The sequence below is a fragment of the Equus asinus genome, chromosome 1 (genome assembly GCF_041296235.1).
Source record: "Equus asinus isolate D_3611 breed Donkey chromosome 1, EquAss-T2T_v2, whole genome shotgun sequence".
Lineage (NCBI taxonomy): Eukaryota > Metazoa > Chordata > Mammalia > Perissodactyla > Equidae > Equus > Equus asinus.
In genome coordinates, this window is record NC_091790.1 from 125,326,107 (window position 1) to 125,350,435 (window position 24,329).

Genomic DNA, 24,329 nt, shown 5'->3' on the forward strand with positions numbered 1-24,329 from the left:
TTCGAACTGTACCTCACTATAGATATATTGACTTTCTTATAAGAAAAGAAATGCTTAATCCATGGATAAGAACAATTTTCCTGAGAGATGGTCTTAGCAACCAATCTCATGGAGCCAAGGAGCAACAGTTGCAGCACCAATGACATGTCTTGCAAAACAGCCTGTGTTATTTTTCTCTTTTTGTCTTTGTAAACCTTTGCTTTCTTTATCTTCTCCAGAGCACATTTGGGGTTTCTGCCTAAATCTATGACTCCTGAATTGCAATTCTAATTGTCCAAATAAATGTCTGTTGTTTAAATTACAGTAACTTTTCCTTGGTTGACAAGATATAGAAGACCAACATGATTTCATTGACATTTATAGGACATCCACTTAGCAGAAAACACATGCTTTTCAAATACACAGGAACATTTACCAAGATAAGTCATTTCTAGACTGTAAAATAAATCTCAACAAATATTAAGGATTGAGATCATGCAAAGTATGTTGTCTGAACACAATGGAAGTGTCCAGTGACAAAAATAATATAATTTAGTAATGAGTTTGAGGTCCTTTATTCAATGGATTGGGAGTACAGTGCCTCAAGCATGGAGCACTATTGCCAAGGGATTTGGGACAAGAGCAAGTTTATAGATGTCAGAAGAGGCAACTTGGAAACAGAGCATGATTGGCTAGGAGATGGGAATTCCTTACAGGCTTGCAGGTCCTTTTCCAGCCCAGGAAGTGGGAGGACAGAGAGGTCTGGGCAGCCACTGCTGCCAGAAGCCAAATTGAGGCTCCCTTTCTCTCCCTCCATCCTCCATGGGGTGGGGGAAGGCAGTGCCCGCAGCCATGTTTGTACCTTATGATCTCTGCACCTCAGTAACTGGACCTGAGGAACAGAGGACCACACTAGACTCATCAGAATCTCTATCCCAGGACTGAGTGTCTGGTCCCAGTTTCTGTGCACTGCTGGAGTTGACGTGAGGTAGACTCAGGCTCTGCACGTGGAGGGCAGAAAACCCCAGATTGAGAGAAGCATGAATCATGTGTGCAGAGAGAGGTGGAGATGCAAGACCACCTGGTCCCATGGGGGGAAGCAGGAACGGGAGACCAGTGGCCCTCTGCCCTGCCTGGGAGATATCTCACATGAGGAAGCACAGAGGCCCTTCTTCCTCAAGCCAATTTGAAGTGGGTTTCTCTTGTTTGCAATGCACAGAGATTAAACTAGAACAAACCTGGATCACTCAGCTGCAAGGAACAGAAATCCATGCAAAGAATTCCAAGTGGGAGGCCAAGGAGGTGCTCAGGGAAGCCAGCTGAGACGAGAAAGTTGTCAGGCAGCTCCTGTCTTCACTCTTTTCCTCTCTCAGGGCTGTGTGTACACTGTTCTCCCCTCCCCCCACCCCCCACAACTGCTCCATTTGTCCCCTCTGCAGAACAGCTTTTCTGCCCCATCGTCCCCTTACATGGAGCCCTGGAGCCCACCTGGCTCTCCGTCTTCTCACTGATTCCGTTTGTTTCTCAAGTCTATGTTTCATATTCCTGGGAGAGAGTATGTGATTGGCTCAGCTTGGGCCAGGTGTTCATAACTGGTTCCATCAGTACTGGACAGGGGCGGGGTCACCTGGGTCTGGGGCTGCCCCTTCCAGTGATGTGGGCAGAGGCGACCCCATGAAAGAAGTGTGGACGGGGAGGAATCACGTGTAATGAGCGCTTGGCTGCGAGGTCGTAGAGATTCAGGCTCCAGCTGGTGGCACTCCTGCTCATCTTGGGGAGGCTCCTCCATTTCTGGGGACCCTAGTTTTTTACCTGGGAAATTAAGAAGTAGGACTAGAAATAACAATCCTAAGTAGCCTTTATTGGGCATCTAGTATGTGACAGATGCCCTTCTAAGCGCTTCACCTGCATTAATTTACGTGATTTAATGCCTGTACAGCACTTAAGGTGGTCACCAGGGGGCCGTTTCCTTCAACATTCAGTAAATTGACCTGCAATGTGCAAATCTCAGTCTGCTCCACCTTCACCCTTAATGATCTCGTGAAACAGAAACATAGCCCCGTCCTCTCAGACCACAGTCCTGACATTTGTATCCTCACATGAAATTCTTCTGTCCACTGATAAGGGTTTGAAGGCTTTCAAAACAAGGATATTTTATCTTTGACAAAACTGGAAAGAGATATAATTAGAATTTGGAGATAAATGATTTATTTCCTTTATCACAAATCATAATCAGCCCAAATCTCCCTGCTAATACATCATGCAATAAAACCTGGGGTTTTATTAAAAGTATAATTGAAGACAATTAACTGTGTAGCTACTTAACGTGAACAATGTGAGCAGCTGCGACACACGCACTCACCAGTGGAACCATCACCACAATCGAGTTAATGAACACACCTATCACCCGCAGAAGTCTCCTTGTACTTCTTTGTAATCCTGCCCTCGCGCTCCACCCGATGCCCCTTGTGTTACAAAGCTTCTCCACTCTGGCTGTTGGGAACAGGAACTATTCCCTGGCCTCTGTAGCTCAGGAAATTTTTCCGCCTACTTCTTTCCAGTGGTTCTTTCTCTGGCCTTGGATGGTTTCCTCACACACACGCCTTGACCTGTACTCAGGTGAAGACTCAAGGGGAAGCCTCAGCAGATCTCCGGGACTCTCTCTGCCTGTATAGCTCTTGCCTCTGGTCCTCTGCCCTGTGAATGCCACCCATCTTGGCCTCCGGAATTCTCAGTTCTGTTTTCTCTACTTGGAGACACTGCCAGGCTCCCTGTGGCTCCCCTCCCTGCCCTGCAGTTGGGATATCCTCTCCAGGCAGCGAGCCAGGGCCGTCAGAAGCCTCGCCTCTCCTGTCTCCCTTCTCTCAGCTCCTGCATTGCCTGACATCCTGCATTTGTTTCATATAATTTCACCAGGATTTTTCATCTAGAGTTGGAGGACAAAGCCAATCCCTGTTACCTTATCACAGCTGCAGCAGAAGACACAGCCTTTTTCTTTAACGAAAAATGCTTTATGACAAGCTCATGGTAAAAAATTCAACTGATATAAAGTCTTGGAAAGTCAAAAAGCAAGCATTCCCCGTCACTACTCCCGTCTCACACCCTAGAAATGCCCACTGCTGATGGGAAACTCAGCATTAAGTCATTTCCACTCTTCTCAGGAAGACCCTTTTGTGAAGCTGCAGGGGTGGGGAATCTGGCGGTGCTGGAGGTTCAGAAATGAAGGCCCCTGAGGAATGCCGTCCTTGCTCCTCTCCCTCACTATCTCCCGCCCCGAGAGGTGAGCTGAGTCTTCTTCTCTACTGACTTCTCCTTCACCGGCCCAAAGGCAGGCCTCAGGGTCACCTGTCCATCTTAAAATCTTTATGAAGGCCACATGCTCAAGTATGTGAAAGTATTTGACAAACTTTGAAATCTTATACAAGTGCGAGTTAATATTATACCATATTCTCGTACGGCTGTATTTTTAATATTAATAATTATTTGAACAGTAAGTCTTTAGAAGGTTTGATGATATCTTTAGAAGTCATTTTAATCACAAGTGAAAGTTTCTGCTCATAACAAGCCTACCCAAGCTGTCTGAGTCTGAGGCAAAAAGGAATCCTGATGCTGCTTCCAGGGCATCTGAAGTGGCCACAGCTGTGCGGTGACTCTCTCGCAGGTGGGAGATCCTCCAGCCCACGGTGGTGAAGCCCAGACACAGCCTTCAGGGCTGGGAAGTCATTTCTTATCAACCTCAGAGTATCTCAAATATACACCCTCAAAATCTCTTAATGTCTCCTTTTCATGGAATGGTGAAAAATATTGGACTACTTTTTTTCTTTTTTCCTCTTTCTCTATTTTGCTTTCTAGTTCTACTTCCTACTGTCTTCTGGACCTGAAAGCAATGGGTTCTTAAATGTCAGCTCTGGAAATGAAAAAAAAAAAAAATTATGCCAGCGACTGCTATTTTCCTATGCAGTGATTTATTCTTGCCCTGTTAAAAACTATAGACATTTAACCATGCACAATTCACAATGTTCAAGGATTCAATCAAGAAATTTCTGCACATGGTGCAAAGCAAGAAAATATGATCCATAACCAGGAGAAAAATGAATCAACAGAAACTGACTCAGAAATAAACAGCACATGCATAAGATAGCCACCTGCAAAAGAAAAAATTGAACCTCTTCCTTACACCAATAAGGGAGGACAAAGAATTTTCCCTCTACGCTTCTGAGTTCTTGGCTGACACCCCTGTAATAAAAGAGAGATTCACGAGAGAAAAACAGAAGCTTACTCACACATGTACCTCATGTACACATGCGAGATATCCAGGGAAAAATGAGTAACTCCAGAGGTGGCTTAGAATTCAGGATGAAATACCATCTTAATAAGGAAGGACGGTGACAGAGGCTTCTTAGGGGAGAATGGATGATTTTTAGGAAAGACGAATGGGCCCTTAGAAGACTGGATGGGAGGTATGACAGTTTGTGACAAAGTCTGTCTGTAAGTAGTATATCTTGGGGTGAAATATTCTGCTACCCTCACACTATACATGAAAATTAATTCGAAATGAATCATATACATATGTATGTGATAAAACTATGGCAGTATTAGAAGAAAACATAGGAGTAAATCTTTGTGACCTTGTTTGCAAAATGTTCTTAAATACACCAATAGCACAAATGACAAAAGAAAAGATAGTTTAATTTGACTTCCTCAAAATTTAAAACATTTGGGCTTCAAAGGACACTATCAAGAAAGTGAAAAGACGACCTCCAGAATGGGAGAAAATATTTTGAATTCATATATCTGGTAAGAAACTGGCACATAGAATATATAAAGAAATCTTATACTCACTAAATAATGATAAATAATGCAATTTGAAAATGGGCCAAGGATTTGAACAGACATTTCTCCAAAGAAGTATTCCAATGGCCAATAAGCACATGCAAAGATGCTCAATATCATTAGCTATCAAGGAAACGCAAATCAAAACCACAAAGAGATACCACTTCACATCCACTAGGATGGCTGTCATCCAAAAGATAGACAGCAACAAGTGTTAGGGACAATGTGGAGAAAACTGAACCCTCCTGTATGGCTGGGGCAGGGTGTAAGGAGATGGAAAGTCAGCATGGGTGACAGTGAGAAGTGAGGGCATACATGTGTGCTGGAGGAACACTTGTGTATCTGTAACCATGGAGGTTCAAGAGTGAAATGTGGGGACCATTATAGTTGAGGAGCAGGTAAGGAATGTTGCTAGAGAGGCCTGGGCAGTGGCTACTCCCTCTGATTTGTGTGGGCCTTGATCTCAGAGGTGTGGATTGCTAGGTGGTGTCACAGAGTTTGCACAGTTTGAAACTGTTAGGCAAGCCCACCCACACCAACGGGCTGAGCTGGGTTGAGCTCCTCAGAGAGTTTGCCCAGACTAAGCAATTATATTCCAGTGGACACTGAACCCAGGCTTGTTTGTGTCACTCCATAAAACATATAGTGAATCCTCAAAGGAATGTATTAGGTGTGGCCTTTGAGAAGTAATTAGATCATGAGAGTGGACTCTGTGATGGGATTTAAGTAGACACAGGAGTGCTTGCTGTCACTCACTGCTCTCTGTCATGTGAGGACACAGGGAGAAGATGCCTGTCTGCAAACCAGGAAGAGAGTCCCCTCTACACACAGGATCTGCTTGTGCCTTCATCCTGGACTCCCCAGGCTCCAGAATTGTGAGAAACAAATGTTTATTGTCTAAGCCACCCGGTATATGGTACTCTGTCATAGCAGCCCAAGCTGACCAAGATAGATGGATAGAATGAATGGGACAGCTGTAAACGTGAGGGAGGGAGATGGGGCAAAAAATATTAAGTCTTGAGAGGAGCAAAGGTGACAGGAGGAATTTCAAAGTGTCACCAAAGCTTTGTTCTTAGACTAATGTTCACAGCTCAAAAGTCAGAACCCCAAGACTTTTTCTAATGACAAATGACTTGGCTTTTCTTGAGGTCTTGGCTCCGACAGAACTGTTGGACTCTGTCATGAAACTCATCTGTGACGACAGACAGGTGCTTCTGTGTTCAGCTGGTTTGATTAACTTGAGTGAAATTGGTGAGAGTGAATCTCAGTCATTTAAGGGGAAAGAGTTCAAATGAGTTAGGGGTGGGAGAGGGGAGACACTATGGGAAGATGGAGAGGGCATGGGAAGGGAGGGCAAAAGAGGCAGCGAGGAGATGGGGGGAGGAAGTTGGTGGGAGGTGGAGGGCGGAAAGGAGCTCACATCACCTCCAGCAACCTTGCTCACACCAGGAGGGGTTTGAGGAGAGGGGAGAGGGGTTATTCAAAATGAATTTTGTTTTTTCATGAGTAATCATATTTTGAATACTTACAAATCTCTCTCCTGGCACCACTTTCTTCAGCTGGACTTCAAGAGGTCTCTCAGTCATCTGGGAGGGATGACTTGGACAGTTCCCACACACAGCTGTGTGTTGCCAGCAACTTTCCGCAAAGTGCTGAGCGGGAATATCGCCAGTGTCTTGTAATGCAATTTTACTCTTGCCACTACTGCTGCTGGTAGAAGCCTGGAAGACACCAGCCTTGAGTGTCCTGGAATGGAGAGAACTGGCTGGGGGGGTAGGGGGGTGTGTGTGGCTTCACGCAGATTTTAGGCAGGTGAGCACCTATCCATGTGCTGTCACCACGGCAAGCGTGTGGTTTAGCTGGACTGGCTCCCAGGTGTTCCTCACACCCAGTTCTGGGGGAGGTTCCCAGCCTCAGGCACCCCACCTGGCACTGTGCTCACATGTGGCAGCTCTCCCTTTCCTGTCTTTTCTCCTGGAGACAAGAATAGAGGTCCCTCAATGTGCAGAGACACACTTGATCTGCTGGAAGATGGTGGAGCTCCCAAGAGCCCAGGATGACGTCTTTGTCGGTGGGGGCGGGGGGGGGGTGGTCTGCAGGTCTTCCCACCTTTCAGGTCAAGCTGTCTTGTCAGCGTGAAGCAGAACAATGCACTGCTGCGTCCTGGCAGTTCAGCTTCAATGGACAGACAGCCGTCTTTGACACGATGAGCATGAACTGGACAGTCATTGATCCCGGAGCCAGAGGGACCCAGGAGGAGTGGGAGAACAGCCAGGACCTGGCAGAGCATTTCAGGAAGATCTCAGCAGGAGACTGCAATCACTGGCTGAGGGAATTCTTAGAACACTGGGAGAAAGTGCTGGAGCCCACAGGTAACTGAGGGGGCACAGACCGCTCTCTGGGCGGCACCCGCCAGCACAGAACTGCTCCCTGGGCCACACCCCCCTCAGCTGCCCTCCCCCCCCCCCCCCCCAGGAGGAGCCTGGGGAAAATGCCGGAGCCCACAGGTAAGAGGGGGCAGAGGATGGGATAGCTCTCTGTAAGTTCTACTGCCTTTACTGTGTGGATGTGAGTCTGTGTGTATATTTGAACATTTGATGGGTGGATTGATTCATTTCTGGTTGACTTCCTCTCTGGAGAGTCATTGACTGCTATAGAATGTCCCACTATCCTCCTTTCCCACCCTCTCTCCCTCAATGCAGAAGCCCCCTTCCGCATTGACCAATCGTCCAGTGGCCCTGGACTGCTAGATGGTACCCAAATCTCTATGCATCGTTGTGCTTCCAGGCCTTGTCTTCCTCTGTTTTAGTTATCCTGTAACCAACCCAAATGTCCCTTCTTATGAAGCCTTCACCCCTTTCCCAGACAGAACTAAGCACCCCAATTCTGTCATCTTCAAAAAAGTCTACCCACAGTGAACATGGCACCCCGTATGGTGATCAGATGGACATTTGCTGTCTCCTTCAGCACAAACATGAGCTCCATGAGGACAGGGCACAACCCCTGTTCATCTTTATCCCCCAGGACCTGATAGAGTGGCTGTCACCTGAGTCAGCATATATGTGGGGGCACACGTGCTGCCTGGGAACATAGGTGTGTTCTTAGGTTTGACAAGGCTTTTGCTGTTATCTTGTTTTAGTACAATCAGTAAAGTTCTCAGATAATTACCAGGCTTCATCCATCCAGTTAATTACGTGGATCATCCCTTCCATCTTCATCTGCTCAGTCCTAATTGGCATCATCATCACAAAGCATGGGAGGAGATCAGGTACCAGGAAGGTGAGGAGCAGGCTGGCCTCCGGCTCTCGGGGAGGACATAGTCTAATGAGGACTTGGGAGAGGTGAGCCATGGTCTCACCCCAGCCCTTGTCCACTTCTTCGTCTCTACATAGAAATGATGTACTTAATCTTAAGCCCCCACCCTCCACAGGAGCCGCATGAAATCAGGTATGTGAAAGTGTCTTACAAACTTTGAAATTATATATAATCGTTAGTTAACATTCATACTTGTTTATTTTTCATATAAATCATTATTCTAATAACCAGTATTTAGAAGGTTTGATGCTATCTTTAGAAGTCATTTTAATCACAAGTGAAAGTTTCTGCTCATAACAAGCCTACCCAAGCTGTCTGAGTCTAAGGCAAAAAGGAATCCTTATGCTGCTTCCAGGGCATCTGAAGTGGCCGCAGCTGTGCGGTGACTCTCTCGCAGGTGGGAGATCCTCCAGCCCACCGTGGTACAGCCCAGACACAGCCTTCAGGGCTAGGAAGTGTCAAAGTCACTCAAATAAGCACCCTCAAAAACTCTGCAATTTCTCCTTTTCGGGGAATAGCAAGAAATACTGGGTTAACTTTTACTCTTTTTTTCTGTTTTCACCTTCTAGTTCCACCTTCTATCTGTTCCGGACCTGAAGGAAATGAGTTCCTAAACATCAGCTCTGGAAATAAAAAACATGGCAGCACAGACTGCTATCTTCCTATGCTGTTATTTATTCTACTGCGACTAAAAAAATATAGGCTGTTAACAATACGCAATTCACAACTTTCAAGCATCTCATCAAAACATTTCTGGACATGCCAAAGAGCAAGGAAATGTGATCTATAATCAGGAAAAAAATGAATCAATAGAAACTGACAGAAATAAACAAGACACAGAAGCTGCTCACGGGCAGGTGGAGCTCTCAGGTGTAGCCTCCACTGGTTGGACGTTTTATATACCTTACGATGTCATTTAAAACACTGCTCCTCTAGATCCACACGCTCTGAGCTGAGGGCCTCTGCACGGGCTACAGAGATAACTCATCAGGTCCATGTAATTGGCCGTGCTCAGATTTCTCGTTATGTTTGTGGAAGCTGAGTGAATGTGACTCCCAATTTTTGTATTTTTCAATAGCACTGCCCGCCTTGTGTTACCCAAGTCCAACATCTCGGGAACCCAGTGTGGAAATAACTAGGGACGTTGGAGGTGAAGGACTGGAGACAGCGTCTGGTGGTTCCCCAGTAGAGCGTGTCCCTTCTCTGGAGCAGGCCCCGAGGTCACAAGGATTGGTGGAAGACCCCCTTCCCTCAAGTGCCCGTGCCCCTTTGAGCTGAGACCCGAGCAGGTCTGGCTAATAATAAAGCCCAGCGGGCCTAGACAGAAACGCTGCCCTAACCCGGAGGCCGCGGGCGCAGACCGCTCTCTGGGCTGCACCCGCCGGCACAGAACCTCTCTCTGGGCCACACCCCCCTCGGCTGCCCTCCCCTCCTGGGAGGAGCCTGCGGAAGGGGGTGCGGTGGGCGGGGTCAACCCTAGCAAAGGGGCGGAGGGGCGGGGGGGGCGGCCTGGGCGGGGCTCCGCGCATCCCCGCCCCCGCAGCGCCGCTGTTCGCGCCCCGGGGCCGGACAGAGAGGCGCGGGAGCGCCCGGAAGCCTCGGGAAAGCCCGAGGAGCGGCGCCCGGCCAGGCCGGCTATGCCTCCCGCTGCAGGGCGGACGCCGCGCTGGGCTGCTACCTCTTCAACTGCACCGCGGCTACAGCAGCTACACCTCCACCTCCGCCTCGGCCGGGTAAGCGCGCCGCTAAGGGCGGGCTGGGTCGGGCCCGCGTTGGGGGACGGGGCCAGACTCTTGGTCCTGCCGTCCTTGCACCTGTCGGATGGCTGCATCCGGGAGACGCGCCTAGGCAGGAGCGCGGGGCCCTTCTCAGCCAAGCTAGGAATAGAACACCCTCCCTCCCAGCTATCGTAGCTGCGGGCCTCCAGAAGAGTGTCTTTGATTTCCCAGTCTAGGCATGGTTTCTGAAAGATCCCAGTAGATCGGGCAGAGGCAGGCACGGAGGGCTGCTTCTGGAATTTTTCTGGGCTTGGGGATAGCGGCTGATCTGAGAGGATTCTCGGAAATTCGATTTAAAAGAGAAAACTCTGAGACAAAAAACCCCAAAATATGTATTTTGATTTCCAATTTTTATAAGGCGTGGTTTATGTCAAGTAATTACAAGAGCAAAATCTAGTTGGATGTCACATGCTGATAACACACCCGTGTCTGAGCTTGGCCCTCATGACTCATAGTCTCACCTCTGCTTGCTTTCATCAGGGGAAAACTGGAAGGAAAAAGAGTCAGGCATTTTTGAAGTGGATCCAACTGATTCCTGTGAATTACTGTTCCCTTTTATAAACAGTGAAAACAAGGGACTTGATTTTTATTGAAAATCAAAGTTTAAGATTTTTTTTTTTTAAAAGGGCGAAAAATGATGCGTTTCATTCAATGGTTTTATTTTCTGTGGATGCTCAGAATGAGACTTGAGACAGTAGAGGAGACTCCAAAAAAACTGTGGCAGTTGGAGACTAAGGTCACTATGGAACAAAACTTGACTGGGCCCACTGGTGGTGAGCTCAGTGTGTGGGATCGCTCTCTGTTGCTGTTTGATGTATGATAACACGAGGGTGATGTCACAGCAAGATTAGAGGGGGTAGCCTCAGCGCCTTGGGGAATCTGGAGTCTCCATGACCTGCGGGTCCAGTGAGAAGGGTCTGGAAGTCTGTGTCCACACTGGCCTGCCTCCCTACCCACCTCCACCCAGGAGGAGGCTCAGCACCCTTGTCAGGGGGCAGACATCCGAAGGTCACCCTGTGACCGCTCAGCCTTGAGGCAGACACAGGGAAGGACACTGACGTTTTCTCCCTGAGGGGAGCAGGAGGCCCTTTCACCTGGACCCCCACCAGCATCCCTGAGCCCACCCATGGTCACACACACATCCTTTCTCTCTGCCAAACAGGGACCCAAAAGTCCCAGCAGCAAAGAGACAAAGTCCCTTTCTCTTGTTCTCACCGCATATCGGGAAGAAACCCACATTGCAAAGGGAGTTTTCCTATAAACCAGAGGAAACCAAAAGGAAAACTAACAAGGAAAGAACATGCCCATGGAAGTTAACGAAGAAGTTTAGTTCACTAGTAGAAGCTTCTGAGTCATTTTTTCCTTCTAATTCCTTCTTTGCCTTTCCCTTCCCTAGGGGGAGTTTGTCTAGGAATTCGGTTTTGGAGATGGTCAGGGGGAAGACAGGTCACCACTGGGGTTGGTCCCCTTCTGGAAAAACACTGCCATGCTGGCACTTCTTCAGATCCCCAGCAACGGGGAACATGGGAGGGGGCAGCTCAGGCCCGGAGGTGCCCTCTTCCTGCTCTGCAGATGGGGCACAGGTTACCCTGTTCGCTGTCCTGTGTTCTGCTCTGCACATGGGGCACAGGTTGCCCTGTTCACTGTCCTGTGTCCTGCTCTGCAGGTGGGGCACAGGTTACCCTGTTCGCTGTCCTGTGCTTTCCCTGCTCAGATACTTGACCTGTTGAAGTTCTTTATGCTTCTGAGACCACTAAGTTTTTCCACCTTGATTTTTCTTTTCTGGATCTTGTGACATGTGGAGTTAGAGGCTAAAGGAGCATGAAAATGGTCTAGAAAAGCTCTTGTAGAGATTTCCTAGGGGTCCATTTGAGGTGAATATAAACATGATGAAGAAATGGGGAGGGAATAATGGGATGAGACAGTGCAAACGTATAGGGAACCCATCAGCCCTGTTTATTGCTGACGGGTATTGAGTTTTAGTACTGGGCACTGTTATAAGCTCCTTACACACAAGAACTCCCTCTGTCCTCAAAACACCCAGAGATCTAGGTTCTGTTATCATCCCCAGGGTATGCGAAGGCGTGGTGAGAGAAAGTAACTTGTCCTAGGGTCTCACAGCACAGGAGCCGTGGAGCTGTGTCACGGGAGCTGGGGAGTGGTGTTGGGGGAGCTGTGTTACAGAGCAGTTCAAATGCTTTCTCCAGCAGCACCAGGCAACCTGGAAACAGAGAAAGAGGATGCTTGGGTTTCCCACAGTGGGACTGGCCAGGTGGCTGTCAGGGATGGTAGGAGAACGCGGGATTGTGTGGAAGATGCTGGAGAGAGGTGTGTTGGAAGGACTGACTCTGCCTGCAGTGCTGTGCAGAGAGCAGGGCAGGGGGCTTGAGGTCCTGAGACCTGGGTTTGAGAGCCAGCTCCTCCACGTACGGGTCCCTGCTAATCTCCTGGGACTTGAGTGCTCCCCTTGTGCTCCAGCCCGGGCTGTCGTGAGGATCAGGGTAGACGTGCTTTGTGCATTATGAAGGTGGCACACATGTCCGTGATGTCATTACAGGACCCTGGTTGGGTCACCTGGCTGCCTGGAGGGGTTGGGGACTGGGTGTCCCCATAAAACTGAAGGGCAGCAGGAGGGGGGAGTGGAGTGGTTAGGACCTCAGAGGAGCTTGAGAATATATCTCTAAGGGCTCAAGGACAGAACCTTGATGTCGTTTCCATAGGATACTCATCTTGAAACTCAGGATCCCTGGGAGGACCTTGTGTAATTTGGGAACTCAGGCCCCACTCTGAGGGAAAAATCAAAAGCTGTTAGGCAGCGCCCTGCTCTCCCCACTACAGACCCACACACCGCCCCCCAGCCTCTCCCTCATCTCCTCCAAGCGCGGAGGAAGGAGTTGACTCCTGTTCAAAGCTGATCCCTCCACATGTGCCTGACCAGTCTCCTCCTCCAAGGACCTTTCTCTCTCACATTTTCAACCTCCCGCTTTGTGTTGTAAGTGAAGATCACAAAAGAGGCAAACATTTATATTTTGTAAATAATATCGAGATAACTGGTAGGAATATTGGGGAAAATACATTTAGACCTGCAGCTCTGACCACACATAAATTCTAGATGGGTAAAGAATTAAATAATTTAAAAAAACAATTAAACCATAGGTTACTCCACACATAGGAAGACTCAAAGACAATAAGCTCACTATTACATATCTGGAGGGAAGACAACCTTCTAATCAAAGAGATCACAGAGAGAAAGGATGGATTATGTACATGTCTTTAAACAATTCTTTATGTCAAGAAACAAAAGGAATTGCAAATAAGAGTTTAGGGAAACATGAGATAAAAAGTATTTATTATATTAATAGAACTTATGTGAATCAGTAAGAAAAACAAAAATCAATGGGCAAAAGATGTGACAAACAGTTCCCAGAAGAGGGTATATAGGTGATAAACATGAAAAATTTTCAAGCTTAAAAGTAATCAAAGAAATGCAAATAATGCCAGCTTATGCTTATTAAACTGGCAAAAGCAAGTTTCCTCTGATACTGGCATGCATGGAGAACTTAGTATAATCTTATGTGGTCTCCGGAAGTGTAAAATGGTACCAATCAGGAAATATGTAGCAGAGTCCATTAAAATAGTCATTCATTCTTCTGGAATATCTTTTTAGGAAAATGATCCATGCTAAAGAAAAAGTATGAGAAGAAAAGTTTATTATGGCAGTATTTATAACAGTGAAAATGGGGACAAAGTAAATGTTCAGTAGTGGAGGTGAGGAAATGAAGTGGCAACTGAGAAGTTTATGTAGTGACATGGGCGATGCTAGCATATATGAATAAATACCAATAAATAGAATACACTAATTAGTTAGGTTAAATTCATGATGTAGATTTGTATTTACTGCACCTGGAATACACGTGAGGTGCCCCAAAGTGTAGTGAGAAGGGAGAGTCTTTCAGTTAGAAAGATCTGGGCTGACGTCTGAACTGGCAGATTTACCACGTGTGGCCTTAGCAACTCGGTTATCCTCTCTGACCCTGGCTTCCTCGGGAGTGTGATGCAGACGAAAACACCCACCTCAGAGACTTGTGCGAGCAGAGCGAAGCTATGGCTCACGAGCACTTAGCATGGAGCCTGGTACAAAGAAATCATCCCATAAATGGCAGCTGTTCATTATCATTATCGTCAGCTCATCTGGAGAAAGACTGGAACAGCACATGCCCAAAATGGTGATAATCATGTTGGGGTTGTGAATAATTTTTTCCCAAAGTGTTGCAATTAAGAAAAACACAGTTAAAAAAAACACAAAAACAAACAGCCACAGTGGATTTGGACCCACAATGTCTAAGCCTCTTCCCTTAGTCTGGCCCCACTTCCATTTCCTGCCTTCAGGAGTCCCTTCTAACTTCTCCGCCTCAGCTGTCTCATTTGTGCCCACACGGTGCGGATCCAGATTCCAGAGCCTCTTCCTTGTGGTGAAGGCTCCGTTCACAGCCATGTGTTGTATTCAGGTTAGTTAACAATACTGTTCCTCTCTGTATAAGATGCCGCCTGGATTTGCTCCATCAAAATTGAGAGCAGTCTTATTTCGCCTCTGCAGAGCTTACCAAGTGTGTTTAGTTTTAAAAAGAAATCAGTGTTTCCATAGTATTTAACGCTGGTTTGCTACATTTTTATGACGAAACTTCAGAATTACATTTATCTTGTTCTTCATCAGTAAGTCAAATATTTTTAAATGATAGGGCACTTGTTTCCTCTTCTTGTCGTTTGTTTATTTTTAAGGCCTGTTTCTTGGTAGATAAGCTCTGGCTTATTTTAACATACATTATACAGTGTCATTTGCCTGGCCTTGAACTGAGAGGAAATGTATCTGTCTTATTTCAAATACAACAGTGATCAATTTAGAGGATATGAGAATTTCACTGTGTTCAGAAATCATATCTTACAGCTCACCAAACAAAAGTAAGTGACTAAAACAATGATTCTTTTTCCTCCAGGAGTGGCAGGATTAATTAGTTTTATATTATGTAGGATATTTCAGAGCTTCCTTGATTTTTCCATCTTAAATCTTTGGGGTTAAATTTTTGAGGGCTTTAAAATACATTATTCGCATTCATTGCTGTTTATATCATATAGGTGTATTTTGGTTTGTCTACTTATAAATAGTATTTAAAAGTAAACTTTAATGCAAACAGCTGCTAACTATAATGTGTTACTGATGAGTTATAAGACGCTTTCCAGAATTATAAAGTGGTAAGCCATTGTGTGGAAAGCAATGAACCTTCCAGAACCAAAGGAAAGTTCTCTATAAAAGGCCTATTATTAATGCAACTGTCACATCTCCCCTTACCTGGAAGAAGCAGAACAAAGACGTCAGCCCTGGATCTTTCCAGAGGTGGAGAAAGACAGCAAATTTCTTCTTGGGGGTGGGGGTTACTATGTGGCTTATTTAAATCGAACTTACTAGTCCTCACTGTTTTAAGTGACTGTCAAACTGGGGCCCATCTTCTCAATAGATGTGTGCTTTTTGGCAACATCAAGTGTGCTTATTCCTGGCCAGGGGCTCATAAAACAAGTCTTCTCTCTCGGAGGCTGCAGCAGCCTCTTCCTTCAGGAAAGCCCCTGCTGTGAGAGCTGCGAGCCCCTCAGTGTGCTCTCTGCCGTTGGCCCTTGAGGGCATCGCTGGGGGAGAGCCGGGGCTGGACGGGGGTCTCTGAGCATCAGGAGGGTAATGGTGACATGTTGGAGGATTTTTCTTAAGCAGGGGAATGACCCAATCAGATTACATTCCAGAAGAGTCCTTGTAGCTGCAGCAACACCCTTTATTGTCTTTGTTAATGAGAAACTAATGGGACTGCAGCTGCCCCAACCTCAGGCACTGGCTGTCTGGGCTGGCCTTTGGGGGTTTGCTTAGGAGGCAGCTTGGGCTGCGCAGGAGGAGAGACCGTGCCTTAGCGACATTGTGCAGAGTGAGCGGAGGCAGGGCAAGTCCAGGCCAGCGTCTGGACCAGAGCTTTGCACTGGAGGAGGGAGGAGACAGTGGATGCCTCTTCTGCCTCAGTCAGGACTGTCTCTTGTTGTGGGGGTTCCTCTTATTCAGTGTGGAGGTCTCTCTCGGGATAATTTTTCTAAGAATAATTGTAACCTGGTTGTGTTCGTGGGAGGCGGTGAGTTCAGAGTCCGCCTATGCCGCCATCTTGACAAGATCTCTAATACTTTTCTCTAACTCAGTATGTATGACTCAAATTTTTATTTAACCTAAATTGTTATTTCAACATGTAATCGATATAAAAAAATTAATAATGAGACATTTGACATTTTTATGCGAAGTCTTTGAAATCTGATGTGCATTTTATACTACAGGACATCTCAATTCAGGCTACCCACCATTCAAGTGCTCAATAGCCAAATGTGACTAAGACTACCTGTTAGATCTTGCAGCTTTAGATTTTAGAATTATCAGGCAGGTATTTTAAAATAACTATGCTTCCTATGTTTAATGAGCTAAAAAAAAGATGAGAAAATTCAATACTGAATTGGAAATTATATAAAAGTGACAGAGGATATTTGAATTATGGAATAATCCAAAACCGTAAAATTGAATAACTGAAATTAACCACTCAGTGGATGCCTTTAGTAGCAGCTTATACATACCCGAGGAGAGAACGGATCAACTGGAATGCGTGTCAGAAGAAATTATGTGTGGGCCGGCCGGATGGCACACCTGTTAAGTTCCCTTGTTCTGCTTTGGCAGCCCAGGGTTCACGAGTTCAGATCCCGGGTGTGGACCTACATACTGCTTGTCAAGCCATGCTGTGGCAGGGGTCCCACGTATAAAGTAGAGGAAGATGGGCACGGATGTTAGCTCAGGGCCAGTCTTCCTCAGCAAAAAGAGGAGGATCGGGGACGAATGTTAGTTCAGGGCTGATCTTCCTCAAAACAAAAAAAAAGGAAAGAAACAATTATGTGGAATGAGTTACAGAAAGATCAAAGGATGGAAAAATCCAGAAGAAAGAGTTAACAGACACAGTGAGAAGGTTTACCCTACACTAATCAGAACCCTAAAGGGAGAGGTAAGAGAAAATAACAAGAAGTTATTTTTGAAGAGATAATGGCTGAGAATTTTTCAAAACTAATTGGAAATCTGTTGTCAATTTCATTGCCTTTCCATTGAAGGTAATCATATCAAACCTTCTTGAAGTTTTTGTCTTTGAAGATCTTGAAGATGTTGTGCAATTTTACCACAATGTGCCTAGGAGTGAATTTATTTCTATATATCCTACTTGAGATTTACTGTGTTTCCAGAAATGGAGGATCAATGTCTTTCATAAAATCTGGAAAATACTTAGCTATCAGCTCTTTGAATTTCCGCTCCCTCATTTTCTTCCTTCTCTGGCTTTTGGAAGCCCTGTTAGATGTAAGTTGGACCATTTCATTGCAGATCCATATTTTCTGCCTCTCTCTTATAGTTTCAGGATGAAACTCTCTCCACTAAATTTTGAGTGATTCCTTCAGATTAATCACTCTGCTCACTGATTCTCTATTGAACTATGTCTAATATGCTGGTTCACCAGTGTGTTGAGTTTTTAATTTTAACATATTTTTTGTTGCTAGAAGTTCTGTCTGGTTCTATTTCAAATATAGCTGGTCTTTTATAATCATTTCATTATTTGAAATTTTTTTTTCATTCTTTATGACTTTAAGGATGTAAATACACATATTTTACAGTTTATCGATGTTTTTAATATCTGTATTTCCTGAGGACGTAACCTGCTGTGTTATTTCACTTACTGTGGGTTGAGTCTTGATGTGTTCTGTAAGTTTAAAGCACGACCTTTTCTTTTGACTTCATATAACTTGGAAGCAATAACTTTCACAAGCTCACCCCTGAGTTCAGATATCTCCTCACTGGAGGGCCAGTGGGAAAGGGGAAGGGCCCACCCCAAGGTTTAGGGCCTGTTGATGCTAAAGGGGTTTAGCAAAGTCAGGCCTGACTCAGACCAGGTCACCTGTTTGGGAGAGTCTCTTTGGGCCCAGTGGGAGGAGGGGTGGGGACAGCAGGCTCACAAGTCAGGGGCAGGACTCACATTTGGGTGAGAGTCACGTGTTGGCTCCACAGTATGTGTCAAGGGGAAGGGGACTCCTCCAGGGGGCTAAGAGGAGAGGGGCCTGGGTCTAACCCAGGAGGAGGGCTGGGAATGCTTTGCAGACTCATGTCTAAAGGCTGGAGTCCAGGGCTGCGTTCTCACAGAAAGAGCAGCTTTGAATCCTTTTGTGCCACAAAAACTTGGAAATACAAATTCGGAACACAGCACCCCAGACTTTCCCAAAGAGGGGTTAATTTGTTTACCAAAAGGTCTTGGGCTCCGCTGGGATCAAAACTACTAGAAAACGTACCGTCGATGACAGGACAGCTAAGGGCTGTGTTCAGCCCCTTTCATTAAGACGGGAGTGTTCTCGAGAAGGAAAATCTTGTGTCATTTAAGAAGAGAGGAAAGATTGTGAACACGGGACAGAGACGGGAGGGCCAGGGGTGGGGTGCAGGAAAGAAGGGCTGAGGGGCAGGGGGAAAAGGGAGAGAGACTTCGGTTACAGGAGGAGACTGGAAATAATGAGTAACGCGAGTCACCAGACCCACCAGACCCAAACCAGGAGAACGACGGACGCTAGGTGAGGGATGGGAGGCGAGCGATGACGCAAGGAGTCGCCTGGCAAGGCTGGGAAGGCGGGCCAGGAGGGCGAGGAGGGCGAGGAGGGCGGGCCCTGGGGAATAGTTCAGGAGACAAAGTCCGGCCCCTGCACAGAACACTTAGTCTGCGGCCAACGGGACCGAGAGCTGGGTTCCCATCCCCGTTGCAAGTAGCCATGGGGTGGACTGCGGCCTCCAAGTTCTGTCTCGGCCTCCTGCCCCTGCTCCTGCTCCCGCAACGGGACTGGCCCCGGGCGGAACGTGAGTTCGGGATGGAAGCTGCGGGGAAGTGGGGTGGGCGATGGATTAGGACCGGCGAGGGGATGTGGGGGCTCACGGGCGCTCGGGTGCCTTCTTGGGCAGTGGGGCCGCTGTCTCCCCTTAAGTTTCCACCGCAGGCTCGCGTCCGCCCCCCCCCCCCCCCCCCCCCCCGCCCCGAGTGGTTGTCGCCTCTGGGCAAGGGGTGGGCGGGGAAGAGAGGCGACTCTGGCGAATAAGAAATGCGGGAAAACGGGCATAGGGGTTGGGTGCAGGGGAGGGAGAGAGGGCGCGGCGGGAAAGGCTGCTGAACCCCCAGGGCACCCGAGGCTTGGTCAGGACAGGGGACATTCCCGCAGGGACGCAGGGACGCGAACCCCAAACACCATGTGCCCTTCTCTGCTCACACCACTGTCCCCACACACCCTCCATCCTGCCCACCGCTCTCCCCCAGGAACTTCCCAGCGATCCTACCCAGTGGCTCACCGCACCTGCAGACCCAGCCACTGTCCCTCCAGAGTCCCTGCTCCTCCACCCCAGCTCACAGCCTCTCACTGCTCACCTCACCTTGTCCCCATGCACCGCGGTGCCTCCCAACACCTTCCCAAATGGGAACTGTCCCCATTCGCCTCTCTACCAACTGATCCCTTATCCCCTTGCCTGAGGACACAGTCCAGCAAAAGCCTCCATTCCTGGGCCCCAGAACCTGGAGTAGAAGGGAAGGGAGGCCCAGGCTTGGATTCTGCCGGGCAGACACCTCCTGCTCCTCCTCCTCCTCTTCCTTCTGCATCAAGGGAGGGGCACTAACCTCCCACTGCTGGGTGGGCGGGGCCGGACAGAGGCATGTACGCTCTGCAGCCTAGCCCTTCAGAGACTCTCTGGCCGTCCCAGAGTGGAGGCGGTCAGGGAATGCCTAGGGGTCCTTTTCTCCCTACCCCAGCGCTCACCTGCGTTTTTCCTTCACAGACGCTCCCTCTCTTTGCTATGAGTTCACCCTCATTCCTAAGCCCAGCCCTGGACAATCCTGGTGTGAGGTTCAAGGCCAAGTCGATGAAAAGACTTTCCTTTCCTATGACTGTGGCAGCCAGGAGGTCAAATCCTTGAGTCTCCTGGGAGAGGAGGTAAAAGGCACGAGGGCCTGGCAAGAACAGGTGGAAACGCTGAGAGACGTGGGGAACTTGCTCAGACAGCAACTGCTGGACGTTAAACCGGAGAAATACACGGACAGGGGTAAGTGAGAAAGTCCAAGTGCAGGAGAGAGCAGGTTGTGGGGTTAGGTGCGTTGATTGTACTCATGTTAAAAAAAAAAAAAAATACAGGGGGCTGGCCCCTTGGCCTAGTGGTTAAGTTTGCGCACTCCACTGCAGGCGGCCCAGTGTTTCATTGGTTCGAATCCTGGATGTGGACATGGCACTGCTCATCAGACCACGCTGAGGCAGCTTCCCACATGCCACAACTAGAGGGACCCACAACTAAGAATATACAGCTATGTACCGGGGGGCTATGGGGAGAAAAAGAAAAAAATAAAATCTTAAAAAAAATACAAAGGGCCCCAGAGGTGCTGGACAATGGGGTGGTTGGGGGCAAATGATTAGTCCAGAACAGAGGCTGACCTCTTTCCCACGGTGGGGACAGACCCTCTCCCACTGCAGGGCAGGATGCTGTGTCAGTGTGAAGCCAATGGACACACGTGCGCATCCTGGCAGTTCGGCTTCCATGGACAGATGTTCCTTCTCTTTGACTCGGAGAACAAAACCTGGACTGTGCTTCACCCTAGAGGCAGACAGATGAAAGAGAAGTGGGGGAGTGACAGGGATGTGACTGAGTTCTTCAGGAAGATCTCCATGGGAGACTGCAGGAGCTGGCTTGAAAGTTTCATGGTGCACTGGGAGAAAATGCTGGAGACAACAGGTACCTGAGAAGAGGAGGAGGAAGGGGCAGCTCTCTGGACACCAGAGCAACACACCCTACAGTGTGTTGCGGGTGGGTGTTGAAAGAGTGATCCATCGTGGTGAGGTCTTCCTGGGAGACTAATTGCCATAGGTCGCTTCTACCACCCTTCCTCTCCCTTCTCACTCCTGGCATGTCTTCCTCACTGCACATGCCTCTGGTCCACTCACCGTGGATTTCTGGCTGACCCCAAACATGAGGGCATCCTTCTGTGTCCAGACCTTTTCTTCTTACTGTTCCCTCTTCTTAGCTTCATTTTCCTTTTGCATCTCAACTGGTTTATTTCTGGAAACCCTTCAATCCCACCCCAAATGTCAGCTCCTGAGAGGACTTCCCTACCACCACCCTCAGGTGTCACCTCCTCTTCTCTCACAGCAGCAGTGATTGGCGACATTGTCACTCTTGTTTGCTTCATTAGCTAGATGAGTCCCTTGGGAACAGGGCCCATCTCATCTATCTTCCTACCTCAGGGCCTGTCACAGCAGCTGCCACAAGTAGAGGGGGAGAAAATGTCCGCATTGTAGGTGTCTGGGGCAGCAGGGGTTGAGGAGGAGTCTCTTCACATTTAGGGTCTGGACAAAGGCTGTCACTCTTCCTTTTCCATTTCAGCATCACCAACTGTGGCCGCAGTTAAAGGCCAATCCAGGTCCACAGTCATCACACCCATCGCCTGGATCCTCCTGGTGACTCTCAGCTGCTCTATTCTCCTTGGCATCCGAGGCTGAGTCCTTCATGGTAACAGGTACTGAGAGCAGATAGCCTGATGTGAGGGCCCGGGAAAAGGTATATTCTCAGCCCAACCTTGCCCCTGCACTGAACATTCTCATCATGGGAATGCGACCAGGGGACTAAGGCCTCATACTGTTCCATAGCAATAACTTGGACAAGCTCAGCCCTGGGTTCTGCCATCTCCTCACTGGAAAGGCCAGTGGGAAAGGGGAGGGGCCCACCCCAAGGCTTAGGGCCTGTTGATGCTAAAGGGGTTTAGCAAAGTCAGGCCTGACTCAGACCACATCCTCTGTTTGGGAGAGTCTATTTGGGCCCAGTGGGAGGAGCTGTGGGGACAGCAGGCACACAATTCAGAGGCAGGACTCACATTTGAGTAAGAGCTGCATGGTGGCTCCACAGTATGTGTCAAGGGGAAGAGGACTCATCCAGGGGACTAAGAGCAGAGGGGCCTGGGTCTAAGCCCAGGAGGAGGGCTGGGAAGGCCTTGCAGCCTCAACTCAACAGGCTGGAGTGCAGGGCTGCGTGCCCACAGAGGGTGCCTTGGCTCCCAGCAGGTCAGGCAGAAGGAGAACAGTAGAGCCTGTGTAGGAGGAGATCGGGAGGCGGCCAGTTCTCCATGGAACAAGGGGAATTGTGACTCAGCCTGTTGCATCACTTGGCAGTCAGGCTCCTGCAGACCCCAGATCCTGAGTCACTCTGTGACCCCTCCCTGGAGCAGAGGTGACTCAGGGGATAGGTGGGACTGAGCTGCTGTTGATGCTCACAGCAGAGCTGGACCAGGAATGGATGAGGTGGGCTCAGGGACCATCACACTGAGAGCTCTGTGTGCTGCTAGCTAAGAGGCTAGGAGAGGAGGAAATGAAGGATGTTTGCCTGCAGCCCTCCCCAAGGCCACAGGTGTCAGGATGCAGGCCCTTCTCTTCCATCAGAGATCCCACCAGGTCCTTTAGGCCCTCCCATCAGAGGGAGAATCAGGACCTGAGTAAAGGGAGCAGGTGATTCATTACTTGATCTAGTCGTGAATGTAAACATTTGGTAGCAGAGCCTGGGGCTGCCTGTGGTGTGGGAAAGGGTGGGGGAGATTGGGACAAGCTGGTGGAACCAGGGAGCAGGTGACAGGTGGGGAGAAATACACGACCCTCAGTGAGGGCTGTACTCAAGATGAGGAGTGAGTGGGAAGCTGACCCTGGAGACCTGACGCAGGATTTCCTCAGCCACTTCGACCAACACTGTTTCTTTTCTGAAGGCTGACGATACTCCCGAGGAGGTCCTGGGTGTGTGGTCCGTGTCACGACTCTGCCTTTTGTTTGGCTGCCTTTGGATCACCTGCTGTTCATTTCAAGACCACCAGGAGCTCAGACCTTACAAATCTAGAGACACCATGAGATCACGACGAGACAATCCATGCGACATCTCAGGTCCCTTACTGCATTGGGCGGTTCTCCTATTCAGCGCCTTTTGTTAACATATAGTGCCCCTTCTTCTTGGTGCTCAGTGGTGGGATTCCTGCACTTCAACCTGAACTGCTCCAGCAAGAAATATGAAGAAATATGAAGGAGAACGGTTTCCATCTTGTCTGCATCGTGACCCTGTTCTTGTAAATGATATTGTCAGAAAATTATCGTGTCAGACTGCAGAACCTCAGGGATTCTTTCTCTGTTCTGAAAACCTCCTTGTCTTTTCAATGGAACAATGTTTTGTTTATGATTTTTGCCTTTAGTAACTTACTACCCTTCAATGACATTTAATTAAATATCTCTATAATCTAAAATACTTACTTATTTTTGAATTTTCTTTTATCACCCAGTAGAGATTTCATGGCATCGCTATTCCTCCACATTGCAGGGCGCTTACAGCTGGTGATTCTGCTAGATTTTGTGGCAACAGAGAATTGAAGGATCCCTCTGAAATGAACAAGCAGTCCAGCTGTCGGTCTCCAGCTCTATCCTGATGCCCCGGTAGAAACAAATATTCTGGGACTTAAGGAAGGAGGATCTTCCTGATTTCAGCCCAGATCCCCCACCCCAGCAGTGACTGTCCTATGATCCCTCCACCCTGGCTCGCCTCCTTCAGTGAGAAGTCCGTCTTCACAGCAGAAGCAGCTCTACTTCTAAGAGTTGTTTTCTTTCCCCTCAGACACAGGATCAGTATCCAGAATACGTAGTGACCTCTTACAAATCCATAAGGAAAAGTCCGATTCTCCTAACATTTGAACAAATGTTTTGAGAAGCTCAGAGATGGTGAATAAGCCTGTGAGAAGGTGGAACATGTCCCAAATCATCAAGATCACACAGAAGAACACTGGGTACCCTTATATACCCAGTGAATGGACACACTGTGAAATACATCAAGTCGCGGACAGGAAATGGAATAGCAGGAGTTCTCCTACACTGTTAGTAGGAGTATAAATGGAGTCACTCCTTTGACATGTATTTTACCAGATCCCCACAGTGGACGATGTGTTCTTCCTATGACACGGCCATCCCGGTGTTAATTCCAGGCTGGCAAACGTGGACCCCAGAGCGTGTGGAGATATTGTTCATTGCAGTGCTGCGTGACTTAGCAAAAACTAGCATTAAGATATCCAACTGAAGCAGGATACATTTTTTAAAATGGCTAAAAGATTTCTATCTCTATTTCAGAGCAGATTATCTGAAATTCTCTTAAAAATAAAACCACTACATGACAGATACAGAACTTTTAAACCTTTCCAATATATATTTGAAAACTTCTGGTTGACAAACGATAGCAGTGTTCGCATGAATCCAAATCTTTCCACATACATTTAAAAATTACCCAGG

At 47.9% G+C, this 24,329-nt stretch overlaps 1 protein-coding gene across 1 annotated transcript; it reads left to right on the forward strand.

The window, feature by feature from the left end:
* Positions 1-7,018: 7,018 nt before the first annotated feature.
* On the forward strand, positions 7,019-23,299 carry LOC106837205 (UL16-binding protein 1-like). Its single transcript, XM_070517131.1, has 7 exons — positions 7,019-7,184; positions 7,288-7,319; positions 9,608-9,860; positions 19,816-20,079; positions 20,485-20,760; positions 21,409-21,541; positions 22,775-23,299. Exons 1-6 carry the CDS (start codon positions 7,019-7,021, stop codon positions 21,522-21,524), a joined length of 1,107 nt encoding a protein of 368 aa, XP_070373232.1. The 3' UTR covers positions 21,525-21,541; positions 22,775-23,299.
* The last annotated feature ends 1,030 nt before the right edge of the window (positions 23,300-24,329 follow it).

What these genes read in the sequence shown, in the direction of transcription:
- LOC106837205 (XM_070517131.1), top strand. Translation starts at nt 7,019, where the DNA reads ATGAGCATGAACTGGACAGTCATTGATCCCGGAGCCAGAGGGACCCAG. An exon ending in GAAAATGCCGGAGCCCACAG is followed by an intron (nt 7,320 to 9,607) that starts GTAAGAGGGGGC and finishes GGTCAACCCTAG; the next exon opens with CAAAGGGGCGGAGGGGCGGG. An exon ending in GGAGAAATACACGGACAGGG is followed by an intron (nt 20,080 to 20,484) that starts GTAAGTGAGAAA and finishes CGGTGGGGACAG; the next exon opens with ACCCTCTCCCACTGCAGGGC.